The following is a 27,047-nucleotide window of genomic DNA, read 5'->3' as shown; positions in this document are numbered from 1 at the left end:
ATTGTTCCTGGAAAGATCAGAGCTGCTTAATTGCCACTTTATAAAAACAACCAAACTGCCAGGTGATAATCCATGGAATCAGCCTGTGTAATAATGAGTGAATCTTATCAAAGGGAGAGATCGGTATGGCAGGTCTGACCTACCATTGTGCAACACTGCTATATCAGCTAAATGATAAAACATCAAAAGTAATTTCCCAAATTTTGCTTTTATTAAAAAAAAAAAAAACAGCTTCTACTTGGAAGGTGTTATTACAGAGATGGAATCTTTCCCCATAGAGAAAGACACTGTTTTGCACATTCGGAATACAGAATGCATTAACTGGTTCATTGCTGTGGGTAGGTTAGGTATGGAATACTTATTACAGCAGTGGTTACTGGAATACAGTTGTATTGCTGGATAGCTATGCTGGGTGTTTCAGCTTTTTGACTAGAAATGCTGCTGGCATAGGCACAGACCTCTTCCTTTGCCTAAATCTAGTATGGGCCCTTGTACCCCACTGCCACTTGTTATCACCACTCCAGTGCAAGCTTCCCCCACTCCTAGGGTGATGCAGGGTGGCTGGCCAGGTTGCCTTACCTCGCTTGGCCTGGCTCTATCCATGAGTTAAATTTTTTATATACAGTATATATATATAGGTGAATTGATATTTTATATTTCTTCAGAAATAGAATTTAATTTTAGGTAAGAATTCCTTTCTGTTTATCAGAAAAGAGGAATCTGCTTGTGGCATTGTTATTGTAAAGGTGCCCACGCCTGGACAGATATCATCTGACGACTTGGTCTCTCTGGACAGAGTTAGCAGCTTATGACTTGAGCATAATATCTGACAGGAAAATCCCATCAATCAAATAAGTTTTCAAGCAAGCCGGGTGGAAAATCCCACCAGCAAAGAACTGCTCTGGGCACTGCAAGGGCCTCCCATGTGACTTCAGTTACTCTAATCAACACTGTTCCTATTTAATGTATGAATCTATTTAAAGTTATGGTTTAACCTAGAAAAATAAAAAAGATAAAATATAGAACTGGTTATGCTCTTGGTTTAAGCGTTTTCACTTCTGTTTGGTACTGGCACAGTGATCAGTGATGGACTCTGTGTATTTGGGATTTTCTCTGTAAGTTCCATTAGGGAGAGACAGGTGAAGGCCCAGTTATATAGATGTTCAGCAGGGATGGAGCCATGTTTCCAAACTGCACCCCTGGGAATACCTGGAAATATAATAGGAATGATTTAGGCACACTGTCTGCATTTACCAAACTGTTTCAGATTTCAGGCATTTTGAAAGCAAATACACTAAGTATTAAATAAACATTTTTCCTTTCTGAAATGTAAATGTAAAAATTTGAACTGATGAGACTCACACAATGGAAGCGCAATGGTTTCTGAACCACACACCCTAGAACCCTGTACAATATATCCTGTATCCCAATATATATATATACAGTATATAGTACTGTACCTAGGGGCTTAAAAGAAGATAAACAATTTTTGGTCACCCTGTGAGACTGTTGTTGTGCTGCCAGATTATGGAGGATGCTAGACCAATAACAGGTGAGGAGCTGTACACTGATCCTCCTTGATTCAAGTCTTATGTGAGTTTTGTTACAACATCATGACATCTGGACCCTTTGTTCATATGATAGTTTTCCCCTTTATTTCCCCTGGAAATAGCAGATGGACTTTACTGGACTTGTTTTGCCTTTATCTTCTATACTTCTCTAGTGGGACCCTGCCTCTCATATTACATTCACATTCTGCTTGTTTTCTAGAGACAGCTGTCAGACTTGACTGTGTTTCAACTACTTCCCTTGGTGGCCATTACTGCATGGCTTAAATAACTTCCTGATTACGGAATAACTCCCATTTCATATAATTTAATGTCCAAGAGGAACCCAGCTGTCTGCAATGGCTTTCTCTTATTCATTCACAAACTTCTGGTATATGACCTCTTGAAGCTGAACCCATGGAAACGTGTCTACTAAACTCAGGTCAATGTTCTACTACTATTCTAGGATGTAAAATAAGCAGTACCTAGACTATGGGCCTGGGGCAAAAAGCTGTCATGGGATAATTCAATGGAAGGTTTGAAGATATTGTACATATTTAAGGCATTTCAAAAAACAAAATAAGAAATACAATAATTGTGTGTCCTGGATGGAAGTGCTATTGCTCCCTTCTGTCTGTGATATTTCCTGCTGCACTACATACAGGGTTCTCTTGTACCTGGTAGCCACTGTCACTCCTTAACCTGTACAGCTTACTAAAGCTTAAACTATTATTACCATTTGGGCTTAATTTTAGTTTGGGTGCAACCTGCAGGCCAAAGTGCAAAATACGGGCAGGGTTTTTAAGCCCTGCTTACAGTGTGCTCACAAGGTAGGAGAGACATACTTACCTTTGATATACTTGGCCAGCATCTCTGGTTTAATCTGCACAGATTGGGCAGTTGGGTCAAAGAATAAAATTTTCCTGATCAAATCGCTGTTAACTTTCTAAAATGCAGAGAATAAAAACAATGTTTAAACTACTGGAAAATGTGAATATTGGAAATTGCAGTACCAAAATACAAGGACACACCCAGTTGAATTAGAAAAATTGTGGTTTCCGCCACTCAAGGCTATGCAATAGGAAAATAGATATACATCCACAGTCAGTTGGGCTAATGGTGAACAGGTTCATATAAGCCTCCTTTGTACAGTTTTTCTTTATAATGTTGTTTCCAAACATACTGGATTCCTGTTTTGAGTGGCCTTTCCGTGACTCAAGTGAATCAAACGCTCCCTCCTAGCAGCGTGCAGGAGCTCTGGGTACCTTCCAACAGAACTTCCTGCTGCCTGCACTAAAATATGGCCCTAGTATGCACTCACATTGCTCTCCATCACCCTCTACACCAGGGGTCCCCAACCTTTCTTACTCGTGAGTCACAGTCAAATGTAAAAAGACTTGGAGAGCAACAAAATCATCATAAAAATTAATGGAGGTGCCAAATAAGGGCTAAGATTGGCTATTAGGCAGCCTCTATGCACACTATCAGCTTACAGGGGGCTTTATTTGGTAGTAAATCTTGTTTTTATTCAACCAAAACTTCAAAACTTGCCACCAAGTCAGGAATTAAAAAATAACTACCTGGTTTGGGGACATGAGTGCAACAACAAGGGGTTGGGGAGCAACATGTTGCCCCTGAGCCACAGGTTGGGGAACACTGCTCTACAGTAATCACCTGCTAGTGTAAAAGCAGCAGTTATCTCTACACTAGTGATCCTACCCACCCTCGTCCCACCTCTTATTGTGCACTCCAGGTAAACACAGGGGGTGTGGGGTCCTGCCACTAGGTCTGCTGCCTTTGGTTAGCTGCAGACACAAAAATGCCCCATGTTAAGACAGATCACTTGCACCAGTTTGATTGTTTCTCTCTCTACTGCAAACAAACTTAGCATTGGAATCCTGCCATTGCCACTATGCCTGCCTCAAACCCCTTTGGGAAGTCTGGAAGGGAGGTAAGAACTTTTGCTCTTACTTTGTACAACACATAAACATGAACGCTATGTGGACAAATGCTCTTTATTGCCTGTTTGGGAAACCAAAGCAACCTCCCTTGCCATTTGTTTATTTTTTGGCTTTTATCCTCCCTAAAGCATAATTTGTTGAAGAATAGCTTTGCCATAGAGTGCAAATAATACTAGTGCTATAATAATACCACTGGTTACTTTGCTTGGCATTTTCTAAGGCAGAGGTCTCGGGCAAGCAACGTGGCAGGTGTCCTTTATGTACAGTATAATAATACATCCAGAGAAAACAACCTCAACCTCGACAGTCTCACCTCATAGTTTAAATCTTCCATCCCCTTAACCAGTTTAGTTGCAGTCTCTGCACTCTCTCCAGCTCATTAATATCCTTCTTAAGGACTGGAGCCCAAAACTGCACTGCATACTCAAGGTGAGGCCTTACCAGGGACCTATAAAGGGGCAAAATTATGTTCTCATCCCTTGAGTCAATGCCCTTTTTTGTACAAGACAGCACTTTATTTGCTTTAGTAGCCACAGAATGACACTGCCTGGAATTAGACAACTTGTTATCAACAAAAACCCCTAGATCCTTCTCCATTAAGGATCCCCCCAACACACTACCATTCAGTAGATAGTTCGCGTTTATATTATTTCTACCAAAATGCATAACTTTGCACTTATCAACATTGAACCTCATTTTCCAGTTTCTGCCCAGTTTTCCAATTTTGCCAAATCGCTCTGCAAAGCGGCAGCATCCTGCATGGAACTTATAGTTTTGTATGTCATCTGTATGTTCAGTGTGTAGGGGATCAGAGAACTCTTTTCCCTGTTTCCCAGTCTGTGACATCATCCCCCCGGCTACAGACTGGGGAGGAACCCGATTTTGGATGCCCCAGGGCACAGTTGGGAGAGAAAGGTATGCCTAGGTTTGGAGCAAAAAATCAGGGACAGGGCCCAGCAGTTTATAAAGGGAGCCCCTGTTGTTTTGCCAGAGTTGAGACAGAGAGACCATCCAGTAAGCACTGACTGTAAAGACTGTGCCAGCTGTAAAGAGAGATCTGCTAAACTGTGGTCAGATGCCTTTACCCCCTGCGGATCCCAGTGAGTGATTCATCTGAGGAAAGGTATTGAAAGTCTCCTGTGTGTGTCCCCTATGTGAGGACAGGTGTTTCTTGTAAGCCTGCTACGTGGGAGCAACTGCCTATTCCAAAGGGAAAGGTACTTTGGGCAGGTAGCGCTACCTGGGTAAACTGAAAGAGCTCTGGGGAAGGAACTTTGCCAGGACTGAATTGGGAAAGGGTATTTTCTCCAGGAGTGTGGAACTGTGTCCTCAGAGAGACTGAGCCAATAGTGGCCTAAAACCATCCAGGTTTCTCAAAGCAGGGTTCAGAACTGTCTGTAATTATATTACCTTTACACCCAGTTATATAAAGTTGATATTAGCTTCAAACTGTGAGTGATTATTTCCTAGTGGAAATCCTCTTGAGGTGTGCTCCTCAGTGTCCACTAGGTGGAGGCACTGCGCTATAATCCCAGTTCCCAGTACCTTTTATCTGCAAAAGGGACCAAATTTACCAATATACCAAGTATACAGCCCAACAAGTGAGTGTGCCAAGAAAAGGTTACAAGTGTATATACCCATATATTGTACAGCACTGCAGAATATATTGGAGCTATATAAATCATATAATAATCATATCATAATAATGATAAGTCCTCATGATAACATGAATAAATATGCAGTGGGATTTGCAATTCAAAGTAGTATATGATCCTTATAGTGATACTGAGCCAGTGTAAATGTATAGAAAACACATATTTGTATTACATCCTATAATATCCCAAGGTTTATGGCAAAAATGCTGGATGGGAGCCCTGTATGCTGTAATGTGATAGAATGAATTCTCAACCTACCAGTTTACACTGATTCCAGCTTTCAACTTCATCTGATTCGGCCCAGTCAGGGCAGAAGAGGAGCAGCACAGCTTTGAGGATACTATGCACCATGGTAGGGGGTTCCTTGTAACTCTTGAGCTCAGCAAAAGACTGGTGGTCGAGTTTGCTCACACACTGACGCAGATCCTGCAGCATGAAGCGATGGAACAGAACCGCTGCCCGTCTGTGCCCAGACACTCGCTCTGCCTCTGCAACCACACAACACAACCCATGCAATGTCAATCATTATAGCAAATAACTCTTTTATGCAAGAACATATACAATTGTAGCAGTTTCTTGTATGGAAGCATGTCCACACATTGTGTTGACTGCCTTGGGTTATTGGCAGCATACAGGGCACTTAAATACTCAGTGGATCTAAGACAACTAAGTCTAAAATATTGTTAAAACATTTGGAAGGGGCCCTCAAAGGATTCTTCTGCGGGGATGGCCCTGTGTCCTGTAGGTATGCCACTGCCCCAGCTCTATTAGCCTGCACCTTCGGTGGGGAAAATGATTTTCCACCAATAATTGAAAATGTATTTTTGATTCTGAAGCACTAGCTACTATTTAAAGTCCAAACTAGCAAGCTGGATAAAAATGATAAAATGATATAAATGATAAAAAACTAAAAAATATACAAAATTGAAGCCAATTGCTAACAGTCACAAAATATCACTAGCTACTATAAGAAACGTGCATGTGATATCTTATATCATGGATATAAACAGAGGGGGGACACAACTTATCTTCTTGAAGGGTTATAGCGCCATCTTGTGGCTAAAAACCAAATGCATTAAAGGGGGGGTTTTTTGTTAGCAAAAGACAGTCTGGTTCTAATCTGAGAAAGAACATTTAATAAAACTTTAAAATATGTTGTTGTTCAGCTACAACACCCCCCTCAACAGATAGGTTATCAATGGGATCCATTGACCATAAATTGCATATTCCTGATGCATAAACTTAAAATATTCAGCAACTGTAAAGTAATGTGATTCATCCTGTGTGATTTTATATTATTATTGCTGTTGTTACTATAAAAGTTTCATGATACAACATGCAGACTATGAGTGCCCAACGTAAACGTAACGCAGAAAATTTTCAAAATGTAAAGGTTTATTATATATTATGCTTTATACTAATTATTAATGCTTAACACCAAGGCTATACTGAAAGAATGTATACAGGTATGGAACCTGTTAAACAAAATGCACCTGTAATTTGGATTACAATATCTTAAAGGAGAAAGAAAGGTAAAAACTAAGTAAGCTTTATCAGAAAGCCATAAGCACTCACAGAAAAGCTGCACTGAATCATCTGAATCAAAAGAAACACAGGATTTCTTGTCTTCTTTTTTGTAAACATGTTCTTAGGGTATCAAATTTCCTCTCTCGGAAAAATCCTTCATTCCCGGGTGCAGTCTGCAGCTCTTTTCCTTCTCCTGCTCCCCCCTCCCATAAGAACTCACTCCCCCTCCCATTAGAATGTGTAATCTGAGCCATCTACTACTAGAGCTACAGCAGGAAGTTACTGAGAACGAGCTATAATGGCAGCTGCTATCCTAAACAAACAGAAGGAGCTTCTAGGGCTCTCTACTCAGGTATGATAAAGCTTTCTGCAGAATAAATATAGCATTCTAGGTGGCACTAAAGTAGCTAATCTATTGGCAGTAAAATGCCAGAATGAATTTCCTATTACTTTAAGTCTGCTAAACATCCATTGAAACATTAAATAAACCCTAAAGGATTGCTTTTCCTCCAATAGGGATTAATGAATTAATATATTTTGTAGGATCAAGTTCAAGATGCTGTTTTATTATTACAGAGAAAAAAGAAATGATATGATTAATGTAGAGTCTGTGAGAAATGGCCATCCCGCATTTCAGTGCTTTCTGGATAATAGGTTTCCAGATAATGGATCCCATACCTGTACTAGCTGTTACCTATTTCTTCCAATACCCTCTGAAGGGTTAGAGACAGCATTAGACACATAGGTCTCCTACCTAGGATAGACTTTTTCTGGGTGTCGCTGAATTGGTTCTCCTCTAGGATTTCATAGCAAGCTTCCTGCAGCATTTGCAGCATTTTTTGCAGATCTTGATACTCGTGTGCAGGTAGCTCCTTGCACTGCCCAGTGCTTAGATCCAGCACTCCAAGTGCCCGTCCCGCTGAGTTGCGAATAGGTACAGCAATGTGACGCTCTCCATAGGCATCTGTTGTAATAACTTCTGAGCTATCGGCACACTTAAAGAGGTAATCCCTGCCCATGAGAGTAAATACCAGCTTAGTAAAGTATATTACACAAAGAGGAATTTTGCATATAGGGTGGGCCCTCAAATCACTTTGATTAATAAAGTAGAAGGAAAATGCACATTGTAGGGTCGCTTTATATCCAGATTAGTCAGGTGTCCTGTACTGAACATGTGAATATGCTAGCAGAAAGAGGAAAGACATGAACATTTCAAATAAATTAAGCTAAATTCTTTCTTTTACTCAAAATCAATATTTAAGTCAGTATTCAGAATTGCATATCACCCCAAGCACCATTACAGACATGTACATGCAACTCACTAAGATTGCAAGGAGCCCCAGCTGTTTGCAGCCATCAATGTAGGCAATTGCTTCTGAATGTTGTGGTCATGGTTCAAAAATATCGCATTATGGGGACAGTGCTGTAGAACAGGAAAAGGCACCAATTGCTTTAAAATTATGTTGAGGTGTAATCTCTTCCTGAAACTACTTTGCCTTTGATCTTTGACACTTTGGTACATTTTGGTACTTCCAAATGGTACTTTGGTACTTGCAATGCCAGGAAAGGTACTGTGGATGTGAAGAATGCCGGCACTTGATTCCAACTTTACCCACATAGACCAGTACCTCTTGGAAACTAGTGACTGTTGGGTGCCTACACTTGCATGGATATTTTGTAAGTGCAATGCAATTTTATTATCTAATTTTTTTACCCTGATTACTATATTGTAAGTACTCACCTATACTAACTGCAATAGAGAATATCTTTCTTTTTTGGAAAAGAGGGCTGTTATCTTCCTATTTAATTTGGATTAATACCCAGGTCTTATTAGTTTCTATTTGCACAAAATTTCTCTCCTTTTTTTCTGCACATTAAAGGATAATTAAAATGTTAAAATAAGTGAATGCAATTTACAATTATTGTTTTTTATTTTTTTTTACACCTGCTAGTCAGTTTCCCACCATCATCTAAGACAGGAATATCTTGCATCTTTCCTAACCAGAAGAACATCAGACCTCCTCTCTATTTCTCCTAAAAAGTTCCTTGGCAGGATCATGGTCTGAAACTGACCAACAGGTGGTGCTGTTTTAACAAAATTCATTCATTCAACAGCACAAGTAACAGACTTGTTATCAAGAATGCTCAGGACCTGGGGCTTTTGATCACAATATCGTAAGTTTGCTAAAAATCCATTTAAACATTAAATAAGCCCAATAGGATTGTTTTGCTTCCAATCAGGATTAATCATATCTTAGGGACCAGGTACAATGTACTGTGTTATCATAACAGAGAAAAGGGAAATCATTTTTACAAATTTAAATTATTTGCTTAAAATAGAGTCTTATGGGAGATAGCCTTTCCGTAATTTGGAGCTTTCTAAATAATGGGTTTCAGGATAATGGGTCCTATACCTGTGCATATATCCTTTAATAGCTTTAAATTAAAGAAATTGTTTCGCAGAGGGTTGTGGGAGATCCATTGACCCCAGAAGTGAGCCAGAAGGCAGGCATTTATTTATACTTTTTTATTGGTAAAAACATAAAGTGTCGATGTGCCAGCATAATAAACATAGTGTTGGCTACCTTGTCAGATACCGAGGGAACGTTATGTTAGTTGAAAGTATTGGGTCATGAGCTGGGTGGAGGTCATAGAACGTTGGTCATCTCTAGTCTACTAAGGTTTCACTTTTGTGTTAGAGAGACTCTGCATTTATTGAATATAACAAGCTTCTAGTGAAAGAGGGTAGTACAGGAAGATGGCTACAGAAAGTGTATGTCCTCTGCTGAGGAACTAGCAAATTAACCTGTAAAATTCCATATCATGTACACCCTCATCCTACTGATTTTATTTCATTTTTTAAGGGATATTACGAATAAAGAAAAGTAACTAGGAACAATCTGACCACATTTCATTTTTAACATCAAGTTAGAGGGGGGTGAATGTATTTCTTCATTTTGCCCATCCTCAAAACTCTTTTAAAGTGCATTACAAAACAAACTCTCCTTTGTGCCTTTTATTAAGCAATATCAGTGGTGAAAATAGTTCACGACTGACCAGGTTTTCCACAACATACTAAATTATCAATGGTTTGTCTGCTTCTTTGAGTTCGGTAAAAGTAAAAAGTTGACTTTGCACTTTTTCTTGAGGTTTGGCTTGGTGTAGAACATGAGAAAGGGAGATTTAAGCATGAGCAATGTAAATTTTCATTCTATGCACACAACAAGCTATATACTGATGCTTTATTTTAAGGAACAAACATATAATCAACCCCACTAACAGGAAAGTTAATACACCCTTTAGGTTAATAGTAAACACTCATCCAAAGCAGGAATACTGACCTGAAAAGATTATCCTGCCTGCGCAGCATGGCTGGGGAGCTGTAGATTTCAGACAGCCCTGTGTTATTATCTGTGCTCATCATTTTGCGAAACACATAACCCTGTAACTTAAGTATAAAAGAATAGATTTAGACTACATCATGTATTGTACCTATTTATTTATATAGTACCACATAGTATACAGTGCTTTTGAAGGCATAAACATAAATAGGGGTAAAGTCATAATAAATTAGACAGTGAGAATAAATTAATGCTTAAGTGCTTAGGTGATTTCAGTACACAGTTCGGGTGAGATCCCTGTTCCAAATAGCTTACAATCTATTGAGAAGAGGAATCAAGACAGAAACCAAATGGGCTATTAATTACTATAATGTATGTATGATATTAAAGGAACATTGAGGCTAATGGTAGAGTTAAACAAATCATATAAAAACACTAGTGTTATTTTGTATTTTGTACTTAGGGCCAGGATGAAGCTGTAACCCAGCATTTAAGCATCATGGACCAACACTGGTCTATGGCCAGTACTGAGTATCAAATAGAGCAGTGTTTACATGCACATCAATACTTTCAGTAGAGATAATGACCATAGTGCATTACTTACATTGTAGGGGGTGTTGTATACACTACAACCCCAAATACAAAACTGACATAAAGGTAGTACAGGTATAGGACCTGTTATCCAGAATGCTCGGGACCAGGGGTATTCCGGATAAGGGGTCTTTCCGTAATTTAGATCTCCATACCTTATGTCTACTAAAAAAATCAATAAAACATTAATTAAACCCAATAGGATTGTTTGGCCTCCAATAACGATTAATTATATTTTAGTTAGGATCAATTACAAGGTACTGTTTAATTATTACAGAGAAAAAGGAAATCAGTTTTAATATTCTGAATTATTTGTTTTAAATAGAGTCTATGGGAGATGGGCTTTCTGTAATTCGGAGCCTTTTGGATAATGGGTTTCTGGAAAAGGGATCCCATACCTGTACTTTACTAACCAAAGCTAGCTAACTCAGATAGGGCACCTCTGGGTTGCCTATTTTGCCCTAGCCTAAAGCCTGCCATACATCCCTATATTTTTCAGGCATTTTGGCCTGTTAAAAATACTTAAAGATAGGGACTTATGCATATTTTTAACATTAGCTTAGTGTTATTTTCATACTACTTTTATTTCTGAGCACTGCTTACCTTATCTACACTGGGCTCCATTAGGTATGTGGTGATGCTGCGGATGTTGGGAGCACGGCTGTAGATCCAGGCAAGGGCACTGCTTATTAGTTGAAGAATATCCTTGATTTGTTGCACGTGATTATATGATGCACTGAATGCATTGGTGACCCCCTACAGACACACAGTAAATTCAGACTTAGACATAAAACTACAAATTGTTATCTGCTTAAATCTACCCCTTCAGCTAACAAAACAAATATTGCACTCCCTTTCGTACACTCACGTGCCTGATAAAAGCTGATCTCATGAGTGAGAAATATATTCCTTTCCCGGGGATCTCTCATTGTATCAATGGAAAGGGTACCAAATGCCCGTTGTTGCATATCAATGAGAGGCAGGACAATAAGAGACCCTTTGCGCTCTTCTTCTGGTCGGTCTGTATTCCAGAAATGGATGTGTCCGTGGTACTGAACCCGAGGCACATGCTGTGGTATTCCGCTCTCCACTGCTGCAAAGCTGTGCACAAGTACATTAACCACAAGGGTGGAAAAGAAAGAGGCATTATGTTATTTTAATGGTTTTATTTATTATTATACTTTCATTTATCTGGTTATCAGACAGGGCCGGATTTCTCTCCGGTGCGCCCCGAGGCCGCCCCTGTGGGAGTCCCCCACGCGAACGCTCTTTTTAACTCCCATACGGAGCAGTGGGGAGAGGTCCCGACTGCTCCGTATGGGAGCAAAATTAAAAAATGTTCTTGCGGCGGGGCGGCATGCCGCCCCTAAACTTCTGCCGCCCTAGGCCCGGGCCTTTGTGGCCTCTCCACAAATCCGGGCCTGTTATCAGAGTTGTTGATCCAAGCCTTTCTGTTAGGGCCCTCTACTATTTATTTTGTTGTTCTATCTTCCAAACTGCTGCCTGGTTGCTAGCATAATTAAGCACTAGTAACCAGATTACAGTTAAAATCCCATAGCTGCACACATGTGTATAAAACAAAAAAAACAAAACAAAAGAAACCAGCAAACTGTCATAGACCACTATCTACACAGATGTGAAATAACCTTTTCATAATTATATGCAATCAAAGCAGCATCAGTGTTAGAGATTAGAAGAGAAGGGACAAGGCAGAAACACAAGGGTCACTATAAAATTAAAGCATAAGTAAAGGTGGCCACACACGTGGCGATTTGAAGATCGTACAATCAGCCACAAACCGTTCAGGGCTGAAACGGCAGATAAGGAGGTAGAAACAATGTGATTTCTACCTACTTCTGCCGATTCAGCGCTGAAGGCAGATTTTGGTCAGGCGCCTTCTATGGCGCCCGATCAAAATCTTTTAACCCGCCCGATCGGCGAGTCGACGGATATCAGCAGCTTCCTGCGATATCGGTCGACTCGCCGACTTGCCATACACGCACCGAATATCGTACGAAACGAGGTTTCGTACGATATTATCGGTGCGTGTATGGCCAGCTTAAGGGCTGGCCAACCTGCAGCCTTCTAGCTGTTGTTGAACTACCAACTCTAGGGCTGGGAAGAACTTCAGCAACAGAACTGGGAAGAACTCCCTGATATATAGAATGTATACTGAATATATCTACAAATAATTATACAATACACATTATCTTTGGTTTTTACCTTCTGGCGATTGGGACTAAAATAGCAAATGTTTTAAAATGTAAAATTGGTCCTGTGCTAGGAATACATGTGTAGAGATCTCAGTATTTAGAAAAAGGATATTTTAGTGCTTTCTTACCTCACACCCTTCATATCTCTTTGTAGGGTCTTGTTTAGTACATACGGAGTATCATCTGCAGTACAAGCTACATAACGGATGATCTGTGTCCATCCTCCACCAACTGAGCTCTCCTCCAGAAGGCCAATGTTAGCACTAATCCTTTTGTTATTTCCATGGGCCTCTGCATCCTTGAAATTAAGATCAGATGTGGTGTAACTGCTATAGACAATGTGAGGCTGGACTGAGCAGTACTTGAAATAACTAAATAATCCCCACATATCAGCAACAGAAAGCCCTGTTAAAAGGCTCATTTAAAACCAGTGAACTGTGCTGTACATAGGTCAAACTGGTGCACAGTTCTGCCAGCATTTAAAAGTCCTGTCCTACCAGTTTGAATTTATGCAGATCCTGTCACCAGGTCTATGGAAGAAGTGAAGGCCACAAAAAGATTAAGGTAAGAGAATGTCAGCAGTAGTTACAACTGAAAATTAAAGGAATGTTCCAAATCGTTTAACAAAGAATTTTAGCAGGATAAATCAAAAGAAGTTACAGTGGAGAAGTAAGGGGACTACCAAATCATAAAACATGCAGCCATCACAGGTAGAACAGTAGTTACCCATAGTGATAAGTTGATTATAGGTATTTACTAATATTTTCATACAGGTGTCTGTACTAATGCAAATTATCCCAATGAGCCCCAGTGTGTAAAACAGTGGTACTACCCTGTTTCCCCGAAAATAGGACATCCTCCGAAAGTAAGGCACCCCCCCCCCGATTTTTCACCCCCCTCAGAAAATAAGGCACCCCCCGAAAATAAAACACCCACCTAGGGCTGGGCAATAAATCTCGCCCAAACGATGGCATAAATGTGGACTGTATTCTTCTTCATGGAAAAATAAGACATCCCCTGAAAATAAGACCCAGTGCATATTTTGGAGCTTAAAAAACTATAAGATAGTGTCTTATTTTCGGGGAAAAACACCTTGTTTCCATCACCCTTGAATTTTTGAGCAGTAGAGAAAAAGCTTGGCTTTTCCAAGTTTACTCTACTGCTTTCATAGTATCCTTATGCACAAGCAAATATGCTCATCTTTGCTTCTGAGAACTATCCTTTGAGTGACTTATTCCTTATTCCGCTATTTACCTTAAAAAGTGCCTGAAACAGAGCTTTGTACACAGGCTGCAGATTTCCTCCACTTGTCTCAGCTGCCACTTGGATTTGCTGCAACCACTTTCTTCTGGAAGCCCCTCGCAGCTTCTCAGCCTGAGAACGTTCCACACTGGATGTCAGGTATTCCACCAAGCTTTCAAACACCTCCTCATCAGGACCAGGCAGCTGCCTCACCACACCCTGAATGTATTTGCAGAATTCAGGAGCCGAGAGCCTCTGAATGCTCCTTTGAGATTGGGAGGAACTCAGTGCTTCCCTTCCTGGTGAACAAAGGATCATATTTCTCTGTATAGTTTCCAATTATCATTCCAAATTACCATTAATGCAATAAAAAAGTTACACACTCTTGAACCAAGCCACAGCATCTATTATCTTTAATAAGACCATGCCCTTTCCCATAGTTTAATGCAGTGCATTGTATATTAAGAAAACTAGCATTAAGCTGTGCTGATGACAAATCCTATTCTTTATTTTGCACACTAAATGGGGGCCCCACAGAGACAAATAAATAGACAAAAAGGACAATGGTATAAAGGGATCATATTACAATTCCACTTGCATTTGCTGACATATTTTGAAGGAAATTGGATGTGAGACTAAATAGGTAATTTGTGAGATGTCTGAAGAGGCATAAGAAGGGACCATGCAAGTTCATTTTTATATACCTCTTGCCATCACCTCAGTTTCCATGCCTTCCTTGTACTTGAACAGCAGAGCCTCAACCTCATCTAGTCCCAGAAACCCAGATCCATCATTGTCCCACTTCACAAAGAGAGCTTGCAGCACCAACTTTTGTCGTGCCAGTAAGGCATCTTGTCGAACCTGAAAGGGTTAAAAGCGACAAGTCATTAAATAAACTAAGTATGAATCCAAAATGAATCATTACAGTCAATTTCCTAATTTTATTGAGGCACTGTAGCTACAGTATACTCTCATCTTAGCTATGGTGTATTTGAACCAATAATTTATGTATTCTTCCAAAAACAAATGAAATGCTTTCTCTATAGTTAGCTTTTAATTAATAAGTGGAAACATGGGGCTTACTTTTGACAACAATGCCACCTTCTCCTCTTCTGTCTCAGCATATTCCTTCTGTATAAAGGATACAAGCTTCTCCACAAATGAGTGTGGTGCCCCTTCCCCCAGGAAAGTCTCCATCAATTGTACAAACTGGGGTAAATTTAATGCACTGTCATTGAACGCACTTGCAATGCATGATGGGCCTCGGGAGTTAATCTCTGACATGATAGGGTGCAAATCTAAGAATATAAAAAAACAAATTGCATTCAAATATTTAATGATATTGACCCTGTCTATAGATTGATGGCTACAAATTACCTTATCGTATTGCATAGCCTTCCTGTAGTGTTACATAAAACAAGCTAGGATTGGGAATACATGACAGGCCTCTGGAGTTAGAGGTGTTGATCGGTATATAAATCTGATGTAATACCCTAGGTCTTATACACACTGAACTGAGTTTTACTAAGACCTAGCAATCACATTTCATTATTCCCTGTTGACTATTTATGCTAACAGTGAATTTTCTGTTATTTTGACACATGCAGTGGATCTGCCATTGCATATGAGAGAGATTGTCAATGGTGTTCTCATTTAAAATATAGAATTATAGTTTTGGGTTTATGCCAGGAAACCCTGGGGGAACTAGACACATTCATGGGTTGAAGGAAAGGATAAGCAGGCTATACTATTGAACTGCAGGACACAAGTCAGCAAAACAAATAAAATAAAATAGGGGGTGAGGTGCACTCCAAGGACAATTAAAGTATAAGTAAAGCATAATGGAAATGCAACTGAGCTGGCCAAACATTGACAGCAATGTATTTCATCAGTAGTAAAATTAAGGGCAATGCAGCATAGGGGCTTCTGAATACATTCTCCCCAGGAATAAGTGATACAGGAATCTCCAATTCAGACACGCAGCTGCTGGTCTGATCTTCAGCAACCCCCCCCAAGATTTCCTTTACCGAACTTGAATGAGTGGAGATATACCACAGATCGATGCGGATAACTGAGATGCCCTCATCCACTCCTATTTAACTTCCGTAATTTGTAGCAATTATGCTGTTATACAATACCACATGATATAGAGAACATATCTTATACCAAGCATGAATCCGGTCCATGGGCCTAAGACCAGACCATTAAAGCTTTAAATATGGGACTAGCCCAGGTACGATTCTGCATGGATTTTGGGTCTTCCCTTTGATAGCTACATTTTGGGAAAAGACTATTTAGCACAGACTTTGAACATGTCAAGTGTTCAATCTCAAGAAATATGCCCCCTGGAATTAGTTGAAAACATAGTTCTTAGCATTTCCCAGCATATCCTCCTGAGGCTGTGGGAAGCTAAGATAATTATCTTGTCCTGGAAACTTACTACAGCACCTACATTAAAATGCTGGAAGTCTTTCATAATTGAGCCCCCCTCTTTCTACAAGCTGACTTATTTAAACAGATAGTGTCCAGACAAATCTGAGAAAATCTGGGGCCCATGGACATATGAACTTGCTACATCTCCAACCCAGGACAATGTCTAACAAGCTATAACACACCTTTCATCTGACATGCATGTTATGTTCACCCCACAGCCTGCCTTTCCTTACTCTTTGTCTTCACCTCTATTCCTTTTCTATCCTTTAAACTGTTCGATCGCTTGTTAGTTGTTCCTGTTGCTGCTGCTAGCCTTGTGACAATACGATACACTGCCTGCACTTGAACAACAGTTGTGTTATAATCTCTCTATCATTACCCTAAATTATAACAAATAATGAAATGGGAGATAAGCCCTAGTTATAAATATGATATTTTTCCATATGGTAATTCCATTTGTTCACAATTCCTTCATATGAAAACATGTAATTACCTGTGAATTTAGAAGCTGCTGCATTGCACTCATCTTGGATTTTGTCACCGTAAGAGCTGTACTTAATGGCCAGATCAGCAGTCAGAAGTTTTCCTATAAAATACACACCCATCTGAAAACTGTAAACTACATTTTTCTAAAATCTCATTGGAAGAGTAGGGGAATGGGACTCTGAACCTGGATTTTTGGGTGGAAACTCATTAGTGTTCATGAATAGACAACAGCAGTGATCCCCAACCAGTAGCTTGTGAGCAACACGTTGGATGTTGCTCGTAGTGCCGTCAAAGCACGTAGTTGTTTTTAAATTTCTGCCTTGGTGGCAAGTTTTGGTTGAAAAAAACAAGATTTACTACCAAATAAAGCCTCCTGTAAGCTGATAGTGTGCATAGAGGCTAATCTTAGCCCTTATTTGGCACCTCCATGAACATTTATGATGCTAATGTTACTCTCCAAATCTTTTTTTACATTTGACTGTGGCTCACAAGTAAGAAAGGTTGGGGACCCCTGGACAACAGGGATCCATGCAGAGCAATTTCATGGTGCTTCCCAGTGATCTTATGGTAAACAGTGAGCATTAGCAATCAAAAAGTCATGTTACATTGACTTTAAAGAAAGTAGATCATAGATTAATCCATCTATAAAAAGTTGATAAATTCACTAGCATCATTAACATTTTATAAGGGCAGAATGGTTGCTCAGTGGCAACTTTGCCTAGCACTGGGGTTCGATTCTAGCTTGGGCACTATCTGCAAGGGATTTTTATATTCTCTAAAATATAAAGCTAGGTTAATTGGATCCTAAGAAAATTGGGTCATGACTGTGATAGGGACCTTAGATTGTAAGCTCTGCTAGGGCAAAAACTGATGTGAATGATGCCTAATCTTTGTAAAGTGCTGTATTGGTGCTTAATAAATAACAGATAAAAATAAAATATCCACCTGACCAAGGTTTTCCATCAATGAGATATGAGTCACTACTCCTAATGTCTTCAGCAGTAGGTGCCTCTGACTTTGTTGGGAATGGCAAACCAATAAGATGTGATTCACTACTGCCTTCAGTTGAAGGAATTCCATCTAGCTTATCTGGAAAAAAATACCCAATAAGATGTGAGTTACTGTTCCAATTGTCTTTAGAATACAATTCCTCTACCCTGACTACAAACAATACAGTTGAAACAAAATAGGATTTGATTACATTCTGTCAATTCTATATTTAAGCCTCTTCAATTATTATTATTGTTATTAATATTAAACATATTTATAACTTATCAACATATTTTAATTTTGATGTACTGCATTTTCACTGATACCTCTAGAGTGGAGTCATTCAATTGTCAGGGTTACACAGATGGCAAATGTTATTTAAATAAAATTGGACTGGAAACAGTTCCACCCTGGTAACTGCTGTTAGGAGCAAAGTACCACACTCCACACAATTTGTGCAAAAATTATAAATTTTTGGATTGCATGATCTTCCTCAGTGTCTATTCTTTCTATCAGCTAATTTAACTAGCTAATGCAAAAACCCCAATATCTTAACACCCAGCATATTCAAAATATCAAAGGATAAACAAATTGCAGCTTATTACAAAATTACTAAGCAGACCTATTTATTTTTACAGAAATATTGAGTTCCAAAAAGTGATACTCTGGGTTTGTATATTAGTAGAAGTTTCCCAGAATACCCTTTTTAATTACTTGGTTTAACCTACCTTGTTCTTGCATAGGGCCTATTAAATGATAATCGCCTTCTGTTGGAGTTGATATTTGAGTCGTTGCTGAGATTGCCATAACGGAACCTTCTTGTTCCTCTAAAGACTTTACTCCTTCTTGGAAGTCAGCCCAAAAGTCTGTTGGATCCATTTCATCCAGCTCAACCACTGGCCCTGAATAAACAAAACTGATTGAATGAAAATTGACCAGACATATAGATAAATGATTGCTGCTTCCAGGATAGAAGGTAATAAAGAAAAAAAAAAAAAAAAAAAAATATATATATATATATATATAAATATTCTAATTCTCACATTGCCTAGGGTTTCGTGGCTGCCATTCATCAGTTTCTGAAATAGTTTTTTCATAGAAAGTTTCCAGTAAAGCCAGGACTCTCTGTCTGTCAAGAAAGCCAACCTGTAAATTACAAGTACAAAAGTTTCAGCAAACCTGAAAGAACATACCAGTACTGTACACTGAGTACCACAGTTTCTATATATGACCCAACTAACTTATTGTTTTTAAAATACTGTATAATGTACTATATGATGGACTTGAGCCAGGGCAAGGAAGTTTTGGAAGAAGTTTGTATGTTTTTCCTGTGCTTGCCTGGGTTTTCTCCAGGTACTCCAGTTCCTCCCCACACTATTAAAAACATACAGGTAGGTTAATTTTGTCTTGATAGAATTGGCCTTAGTGTGTGTGAATGTGATAGGGACCTTATATTCTAAACTCCACTGATGTAAATGATGTATAATCTCTGTAAAGCATGCAGAATATGTTGGCGCTATAAAAAGATTATACCATTATTCCGGGGAAGGTGGTGCACTATATCCTAGACATGACTAGGCCTATGTAGTGTTGCTAATCAGAATGCTATAGGATTTTGGATGAATTCCAATAAAATATGGGCCTTACATGTACAGGTATTATAGCATCTTGTTTCTTGTCAGTTGATGGACCCTCTGCAGCAACATTGCACTATTGCCATTACAACGTGTATTATAGAGATGTTTTACAAATACTCTTATTTCTTAAAGAAACAAAGCAGTATGCTTGAGGCAGCATTGTATGGCCCCTGGGTTTCCCTAAACAGATTTACTTGTCACAAAGTGATTTCTTACAAGCTAATGGGACCACAGCTTGGAGATTTTGCTCTCATCATGGCATCATGAATTCACTATAAATGACGTTAAAATAAATTATAGCAAGACTGCAAACTTTTACCTGATCTTTTAAAGTTGATCTTTGGCTCTCATGGGTTGAATATTCCTATACATATATACAATGTTAAGTAACTAAATTGTTTTTTTTTTCTAAACATATTTTCAATGACAAAATATCCAGGAGCATTATGGTACACATGTTTTCTGAGCATTAGTTTTTATAATGTGCATGCAAAATGCTATATCCCCCATCAACTCAAAATGAATGGATTCTGATGTTTCCTATGTGATGTCATATCCTTCTGTCCAAAACAGAAAATATGTAACCAACCTTTCCTGGGTCACATGCAAAGAAGAGATCAGAAAACATCTGTCTCCAGATGTCATGTCGAATGGTTTCACGAAATGTATCTGCACACTGTGAGAGATGATGCAGGAACTCCTGAAATAAGTCTGTACTGAAGTGACAGATAAATGGATGCACATACTGTAGCAAGAGAGACAGAAAACAAAGTCAAGACTTTGACTAGCCTATGGCACAGTTAACTGATGTTACTAGATTTAATGCCACTTTTTGCCCTCACTGGTAAAAAGCACACTATTTTTATATATTAGAAATAAATAATAAATATAACAATAATCCTAATATGATAAAAATATTTGTATAGTGAGATTTAAGATGTGTCCCTGCTGCAGTTTTACTAATAGATATAGACCATTTGAAAGTCAAGATGTCTCTAAAGGACAAGGAAAGACAAATCTACTGAATGCTGACCTTTTATTCCCTCCACTTGTGGCAAGTGAGCTGTTCTCTATAGTTTTAGCTAGCAGTTTGCCAGAAGTGACACCATCCAACACTAACGCTAAGCATTAAATGCTCTTCTTAAATATTTATCAGCTGTTTTTTATAAATAAGCTGTTCACTTTTAGGGGCTCTTTATCAAAGACAATATCCAATTTCATGCCTTGATAAATGTACCCTAAAATCCTATATAATTACATACAGAGCTGTGATATTTCCCTCAGGCTGTAGGGAGCTTATTTTTCAGCCTTTAATAAATATGATCCTTTGTTTTAATTTCCTTTACTTTTTATTAATTTGTAACATTTTGTTCATGAAAATAAGGAAGTTGCAAAAACCAACAAATATAAAATTTACACAGCAACTCTAAAACCAAAGCCAAATAATGCTTTACCTCCACAAATTCTTCCTGAGTTAGCATACATTCCATTGTGTTCACCGTCTTCAGCTCCTCTTCATAAGCTACAGCACAGGTTAATAAAACATAACGATAAAGTAAAACAATTGATTTTATTGCAGAATTCACATTTTCCATTGTAATCTACTGGAACAGAGCACTATTCCAATTTGTGGCTGGGTAAGATAGAGGTAAAATATCTTCTTCCATGTCACCAGGGTATTGCCCTATCTGGTTTGGAGTGTGGGCATGCGAGGTAATCCCTCAAATGCTAATTGATGACCTTGAAAGGAAGCTCACACTGATTGACTGCAACACCCAATATAGCGGTACAGTCATGCTCATGGTACGGTGATTTTCAATGCAATGTGAGGAGCAGAGTACAGGTTACCCCACAGTGCAAGTAAGCACTAAGGGATGCAAGGATGCACACTTGCACAGCTTAATTAATGCTCCAACAATTGCACCCCCGTGCATAGTAAATGACCCCTTATGTGTTATAGTCTGCTTTAGTGAGGGGCAAGCTACAAAAGGCACTACCCCCCATATGTAATAAAAGTCACTAAGTTTGCCCAAGAGCAGTAACTCATAGCAACCAATAAGATGTTTATTTTTAAACAGGTGACCAGTAAATGCTACCTGCTGATTTGTTGCTATAGGTTACTGCTCCTGGGCAAACTTAGTGCCATTTATAACAAAACCCCAATTTCCCCCCCAGCTGTTGTGGTTCTGTCTTTTACATAGTATGGCCAAACTTCATTTACATAGTATGGCCAACCCTCAGCACAATGTGAATTAATTTGTGCATAAAATAAAAATTGTGACTGACAGTGGCTTAATGGTACTCACCTGCTTTTTCATCCAATGGAAGGTTAGCTATTACTTCCGAAAAAGATTTTAATGCACTTTGTACCTGCAAAGAAACAAATTCAATTATTTTCATGAAAATAGCTTGATAGGTTGTTGTAGCTAAGACACCTAAGCTATTTCATGATGAATCGAATGCAATACAGGTATGAGACCTGTTATCCAGAATTCTCAGGACTTGGGATTTTCCAGATAAGGGATCTCTCCATAATTTACTACAAACTTATTTAAATGTTAAAAAAACCTAATAGGATAGTTTTTGCCTCCAGTAAAGATATATTATATCTTAGTTGGAACCAAGTGCAGAGTTTTATTTAATTATAACAGAGTTAAGGGAAATATGTTTTAAACATTATCAATTATTTGATTAAAACAGAGATGGACTTCCTGTAATTTGGAGCTTTCTGGATAATAGGTTTCTGGATAACAGATCCCATACCTGTACTAATCTTAATATTATGTTTGTTTTCAAGACTGTGCAAAGAAATCTGGGCAGCTCAGAATTAGTACAACAAACTTTGTTATATGCACTGGCCTTGTCATTTGAGAGCACGGGCAAAATTGCATATCTTAAAGGTAATATTGGTGATCATCAGTTTTTTTTTTTTAATAGGACCCCACATATCCCCTATTTTCAATTAACCACTGCACTCACCAGCACAAGAGGGATCCTTCCACTGACATCCAAAGTCCATTCTTGGAACTGCATAGCCAGAACTTCTCGCCTCTCATGCTTCACCTGGGATTGGATGCTTTCTATTTGTGCTCTCTGGTGCTGGACTTCCCTCATTTCTTCCTTTAGTTGACCAAGTCTAATAAAAAGCCACAGTTTGAGGAGTCCTGGATTAGTCATGTCATAAGAAAATACAGAAACCTTATGTAGAATGCCTGAAACATGCTACATTCCAACATACGCCTGTGTTAGTACAGGGCTATTAGAATGAATGGGGTGCTTTTCCTCCTGTGCTCCCCTGCGGTGGAATGCAGGAGAATGCGACCAAAGGAGAACACAGGAAAAACTACTGGTGAGTACGAGCCCTTAGCGTGTTAAACTGCCATGTAAGTTGTATCTTGAGGTACTTCAGACAGAGGAAATTAATGAGATAACTTCTGCTACAGTATGCACTGTATCAGTAATAAAGCATAACTGTTACAATGAGACTGACACTAAAGATAGTAAGTGTTTGAACAGAATGATAAAATACTTAAATGGATGGTTCACCTTTAAGTTAACTTTTAGTATGTTATAGAATGGCCAATTCTAAACAACTTTTCAATTGGTCTTCATTATTCATTTAGTATAGTTTATGAATTATTTGCCTTCTTCTTCCAACTCTTTGCAGTTTTTAAATGGGGGTCACTGACCCCAGCAGGGAAAAACTATTGCTCTGTGAGGCTACAGTTTTATTGTGTTAGGTGTTAAAAAAATAAAATATGAAGACCAATTGCAAATTGTCTGAGGAATTTCTGTCCCAGTAAAAAATGTTATTATATAAAAAAGATAGATAAAACTGTAACCCTACATAGATAAAACTGTAACCCACATAAAACCATGTACAAAACACTTTTTCCATTGGTCCAGTGAACTGGAAAACTACTCACCTGTTAAATTCTAGATCAAAAATCTGTTCTTTGAGATCAGAAAGAACCTCTTTTAGCCCTTGTACATATGAATTGCTTTGAAGATCCCTAACATACTCTGGATTATGCCTCATGAGCTGCTCTCCAAGATATATAATTGGATCAAATGCAATGGAACTGTCTTCTAGAACCTTTCTTTTCTCTAATTCTTTAAGTAGAGCTTCCAGCCCCGGTACAATGGAAGGCATCAGCTTGTCAAGTAAGTAGGCTCTGGTATGCACAGTTGTTTTATCCTGGCTAAACCAATCTTTGGCCTGTTCATCTGGAGGATTTGCCTTTTTTTCTTTCTTTTCTTGTGCTTGCTGGAGTTTTAGACTTTCCAAGGTCTTCTGTTGTAGCTTTAATCCTCTTTCTTGCATTTTGTCAAAAAATATTGTTCTCCAGTCACCACCTCTGTCTTGAGTCTGAATGGCATTGTTTTTTGGGTTGCTTTCTAGTTTTTCACTACTACAGTCCAGGGAGGAGGTGTGAGCACTGTAATCACTTTCTGCATCCATATTTCACTAAAAAAGAAAATGAATAAACTCTAATTCATGTATATATTATATATGAAACGTTCTCAGGAGGCCATCTCCACCAAAGTGTTTGCACCTGTGGCTCTCCATCATAAATCTTAAATCTTCCATCCCCTTAACCAGTTTAGTTGCACATTTCTGCACTCTCTCCAGCTCTTAATATCCTTCTTAAGAACTGGAGCCAAAAACTGCACTGCATAGAGTTTGAGGCCTTAACAGGGACCAAAATTATGTTTTCATCCCTTGAGTCAATGCTGTTTTTTTGCAAGGCAGCACTTTATTTGTTTTTGTAGCCACTGAATGACACTGCCTGGAATTAGACAACTTGTTATCTACAAAAATCCCCAGATCCTTCTCAATTAAGGATCCCTCCAAAACATTACAATTTACTGTATAACTCGCATTTACATTATTTCTACCAAACTGCATAACGTTGCACTTTTCAACACTGAACCTCATTTTCTATTTTTCTGCCCAGTTTTCCTATTTTGGCAAATCGTTCTACAAAGTGGCAGCATCCATCATGGAACTTATAGTTTTGCAAAATTTAATATTGCCAGCAAAAACAGAAAAAGTACATTCAATGCACACCTTCCCTTAGTGCTCATTCTCTGAGTACTTGCATCTGGGGAATAATGGCAGGACTAGTGGCCAAGAGCATACTATCTGACCACAAGGGGGCCACTGGTTTCTAGAATTTGAAGTGGGGACCAAGGAGGAGACTGGCTGGAATTACTAAGTAAAGTAGTTTTTATTTTATTCAGCAGAACAAAAATAAAAGCAGTAAGACAAAGAAAAGGGTAAATGAAAGTAGACATGGGCACATCAAGGCAAAGCAGGGAGAAAATCCAGTGCACATTACTGCAAAGGTTAATGAATACAAAGTCCAGGTGAGATAGCAGAGATGGAAGAGTTAATGCAGGAACAAATCAGGAGCACCGACCAAGGGCACAGTGACCAGCAGAACTGGGACACCAGGATTTGAATTTTGTGCCAAACAGGCCCTGACTGGCTTGAAATGCCAGGGCCTATTTTGAAGCCCAGCCCTGACCTGGTGCCAAGGCATGCTGACATCTGGGATCCTCTGGGAATGCGTGGCATCTAGCACACATACTATGCTGGCTCAGTGACTTTGAGTGCCATTGAGTGCTGGACTGGTGTGACCTAGGTTTGTAAATCAGCCTCAGTCCCAGCCCCAAGTGTTTACTGATAAGGGTAATGCAAAAAATATAAAATTGCACTGTAATAAATAGGCAGATTTAATTTCTGGTGAATTTTCTGATCAAACTTCATTGTTATAACCCATAAGTTTCCACTTTTCAACAAAACAAACCAAAAGTGGTTTTCAGAACTTTAGTCACAGCACACACTAGCAGCACATGTATGAGCCTGGCAGTTTTCTTTTTCAGATGCATCTGGGCAATGCCATGTTACACCTCTGACAGCACCCAAGATTGCACTGCCAGCTCTGCCCACACTGCATTCATCCAGGTCCAGACTGTGATTCAAAATAGGCCCCAACATTCAAGTACTGGCTCGGGACCCTGGGTTTTCTGTTTAAGGGATGTTTTCGTAATTTGGCTCTCTAAAAATTATTTAAATATTGAATAAACCCATTAGGCTTGTTTTGCCTTCAATAAGGATTCTGTTTTATTATTACAGAGAAAAGGGAGATCATTTTTAAAAATTAGAATTATTTGCTTATAATGGAGTCTATGGGAGATGGTCTTTCCGTAATTTGGAACTTTCTGGATAATGGGTCTCCGGATAAGGGATCCCATACCTGTACACAGAAGCCCAAACAGCCCCCACCAGCCCAATAAATAGTGACTGCCTAGGGCATCTTACAACAGCTCCTCTGGCATTTGCAGGCTTAGGCCTGTATCTTGGGTAATTTGATGTGTTCTAATTTAGGGGGTTAAAATGAATATGGTTGCAGATTAGAGTGAATTAGAAACTGGGCTGTTACTTTGAGTGGCCAGGTGAGGGGGGGGGGCAAAACAGCGTGAATTCCCACAAATGTCTACAGCAAAGCGGCATTGTATTATATATAGATGAACGTCAATCCCATTTATTACCAGGGTTTACTAGAAAAGAGTTCTCACCTATAGTAACAACATACAACTTTATACTTTGAGCTCGTCTTGTAGCATTGATTAAACAACACAAAAATATATAATTGTATGTTTTCAGAAGTCAGAGAAAAGAAAATCCTTTAAACAGTGTTCTAAGATTTAAAAAAAAAAAAAGATATTTTTTTGAAGAAAAAATTGATTTGTGCATGTTACTTATTTAAACACATGAATAAATGTGTAATTAAATGGGTTCATCAAGTTAGTGGATAGTGAATACAAAGAATATAACCTCTTTTCTTATGGCAGGTGATCCTATTTTTTTCACCTCTTACCTTTAGTTGGTTATGCCTGGATTTCTCGCTATATCAGTGTATTGATACTGTCTCAGCCAAGGGATAGGTTACTGCTGTTCCAAGCAAAGGCTGTTGTGCAGTGCCCTGGTTCCCTGTCAAAATGTTTAACAGCAGGGACAGGTTGCTAGGAGACAGCACAGGAAGCAGGAAGAACTCATTCTGAGGCTCTGCATTCCACTCTGTCAGGGCCTTGTTACATTGGTGTTGAATACAACCTCTAGAGGGCACCTGAGAACTAATCATGAAGGAGCCACAGTGCACATCATTTCAAGAAAACTTCCTTAGCACAAATAAACAACATGCCCTCTAATTCATTGTAAACTATGCATGCTTTATAAAAGTTGTGTGCATTTAGAATTGTTTACAATAATGGCCTTCCTATTCCTATTTTTTATTTTTCTTCAAATCAAGCTTCATTTTTGCTGGTCAAACTAGTAAAAAAGTACTGGTCAGGCAAACTCATGTGTAAATGCGACAAGCACATTGCTTGGGAACATTGCAAATAATAAAATTACA

The 27,047-nt window shown here is 38.9% G+C and overlaps 1 protein-coding gene across 2 annotated transcripts; it reads right to left on the bottom strand.

Annotated features, from left to right (window-relative positions):
- Positions 1 to 189: 189 nt before the first annotated feature.
- Positions 190 to 26,693, bottom strand: efcab5 (EF-hand calcium binding domain 5). Of its 2 annotated transcripts, none has more exons than XM_012957531.2 (21): positions 26,511 to 26,693; positions 23,550 to 24,091; positions 22,603 to 22,759; positions 21,930 to 21,993; positions 21,078 to 21,145; positions 20,213 to 20,368; positions 19,030 to 19,132; positions 18,715 to 18,888; positions 17,942 to 18,085; positions 17,004 to 17,096; positions 15,161 to 15,375; positions 14,782 to 14,938; positions 14,090 to 14,376; positions 12,964 to 13,133; positions 11,495 to 11,723; positions 11,226 to 11,378; positions 10,032 to 10,138; positions 7,445 to 7,701; positions 5,422 to 5,651; positions 2,397 to 2,493; positions 190 to 1,209 (listed from the first exon to the last, which is right to left on the bottom strand). In XM_012957531.2, the coding sequence occupies exons 2-21, from the start codon at positions 24,083 to 24,085 to the stop codon at positions 1,043 to 1,045; spliced, it is 3,564 nt and encodes a 1,187-aa protein (XP_012812985.1). In that variant the 5' UTR covers positions 24,086 to 24,091; positions 26,511 to 26,693; the 3' UTR covers positions 190 to 1,042. The 2 variants fall into 2 exon arrangements, with proteins under 2 accessions (XP_012812985.1, XP_031752526.1); XM_031896666.1 differs by having other exon boundaries at positions 10,032 to 10,132.
- Between the last annotated feature and the right edge of the window lie 354 nt (positions 26,694 to 27,047).

This window comes from Xenopus tropicalis, chromosome 2 (assembly GCF_000004195.4).
Source record: "Xenopus tropicalis strain Nigerian chromosome 2, UCB_Xtro_10.0, whole genome shotgun sequence".
Taxonomy (NCBI): Eukaryota; Metazoa; Chordata; class Amphibia; order Anura; family Pipidae; genus Xenopus; species Xenopus tropicalis.
This window is presented reverse-complemented; position numbering and strand designations above follow the sequence as displayed.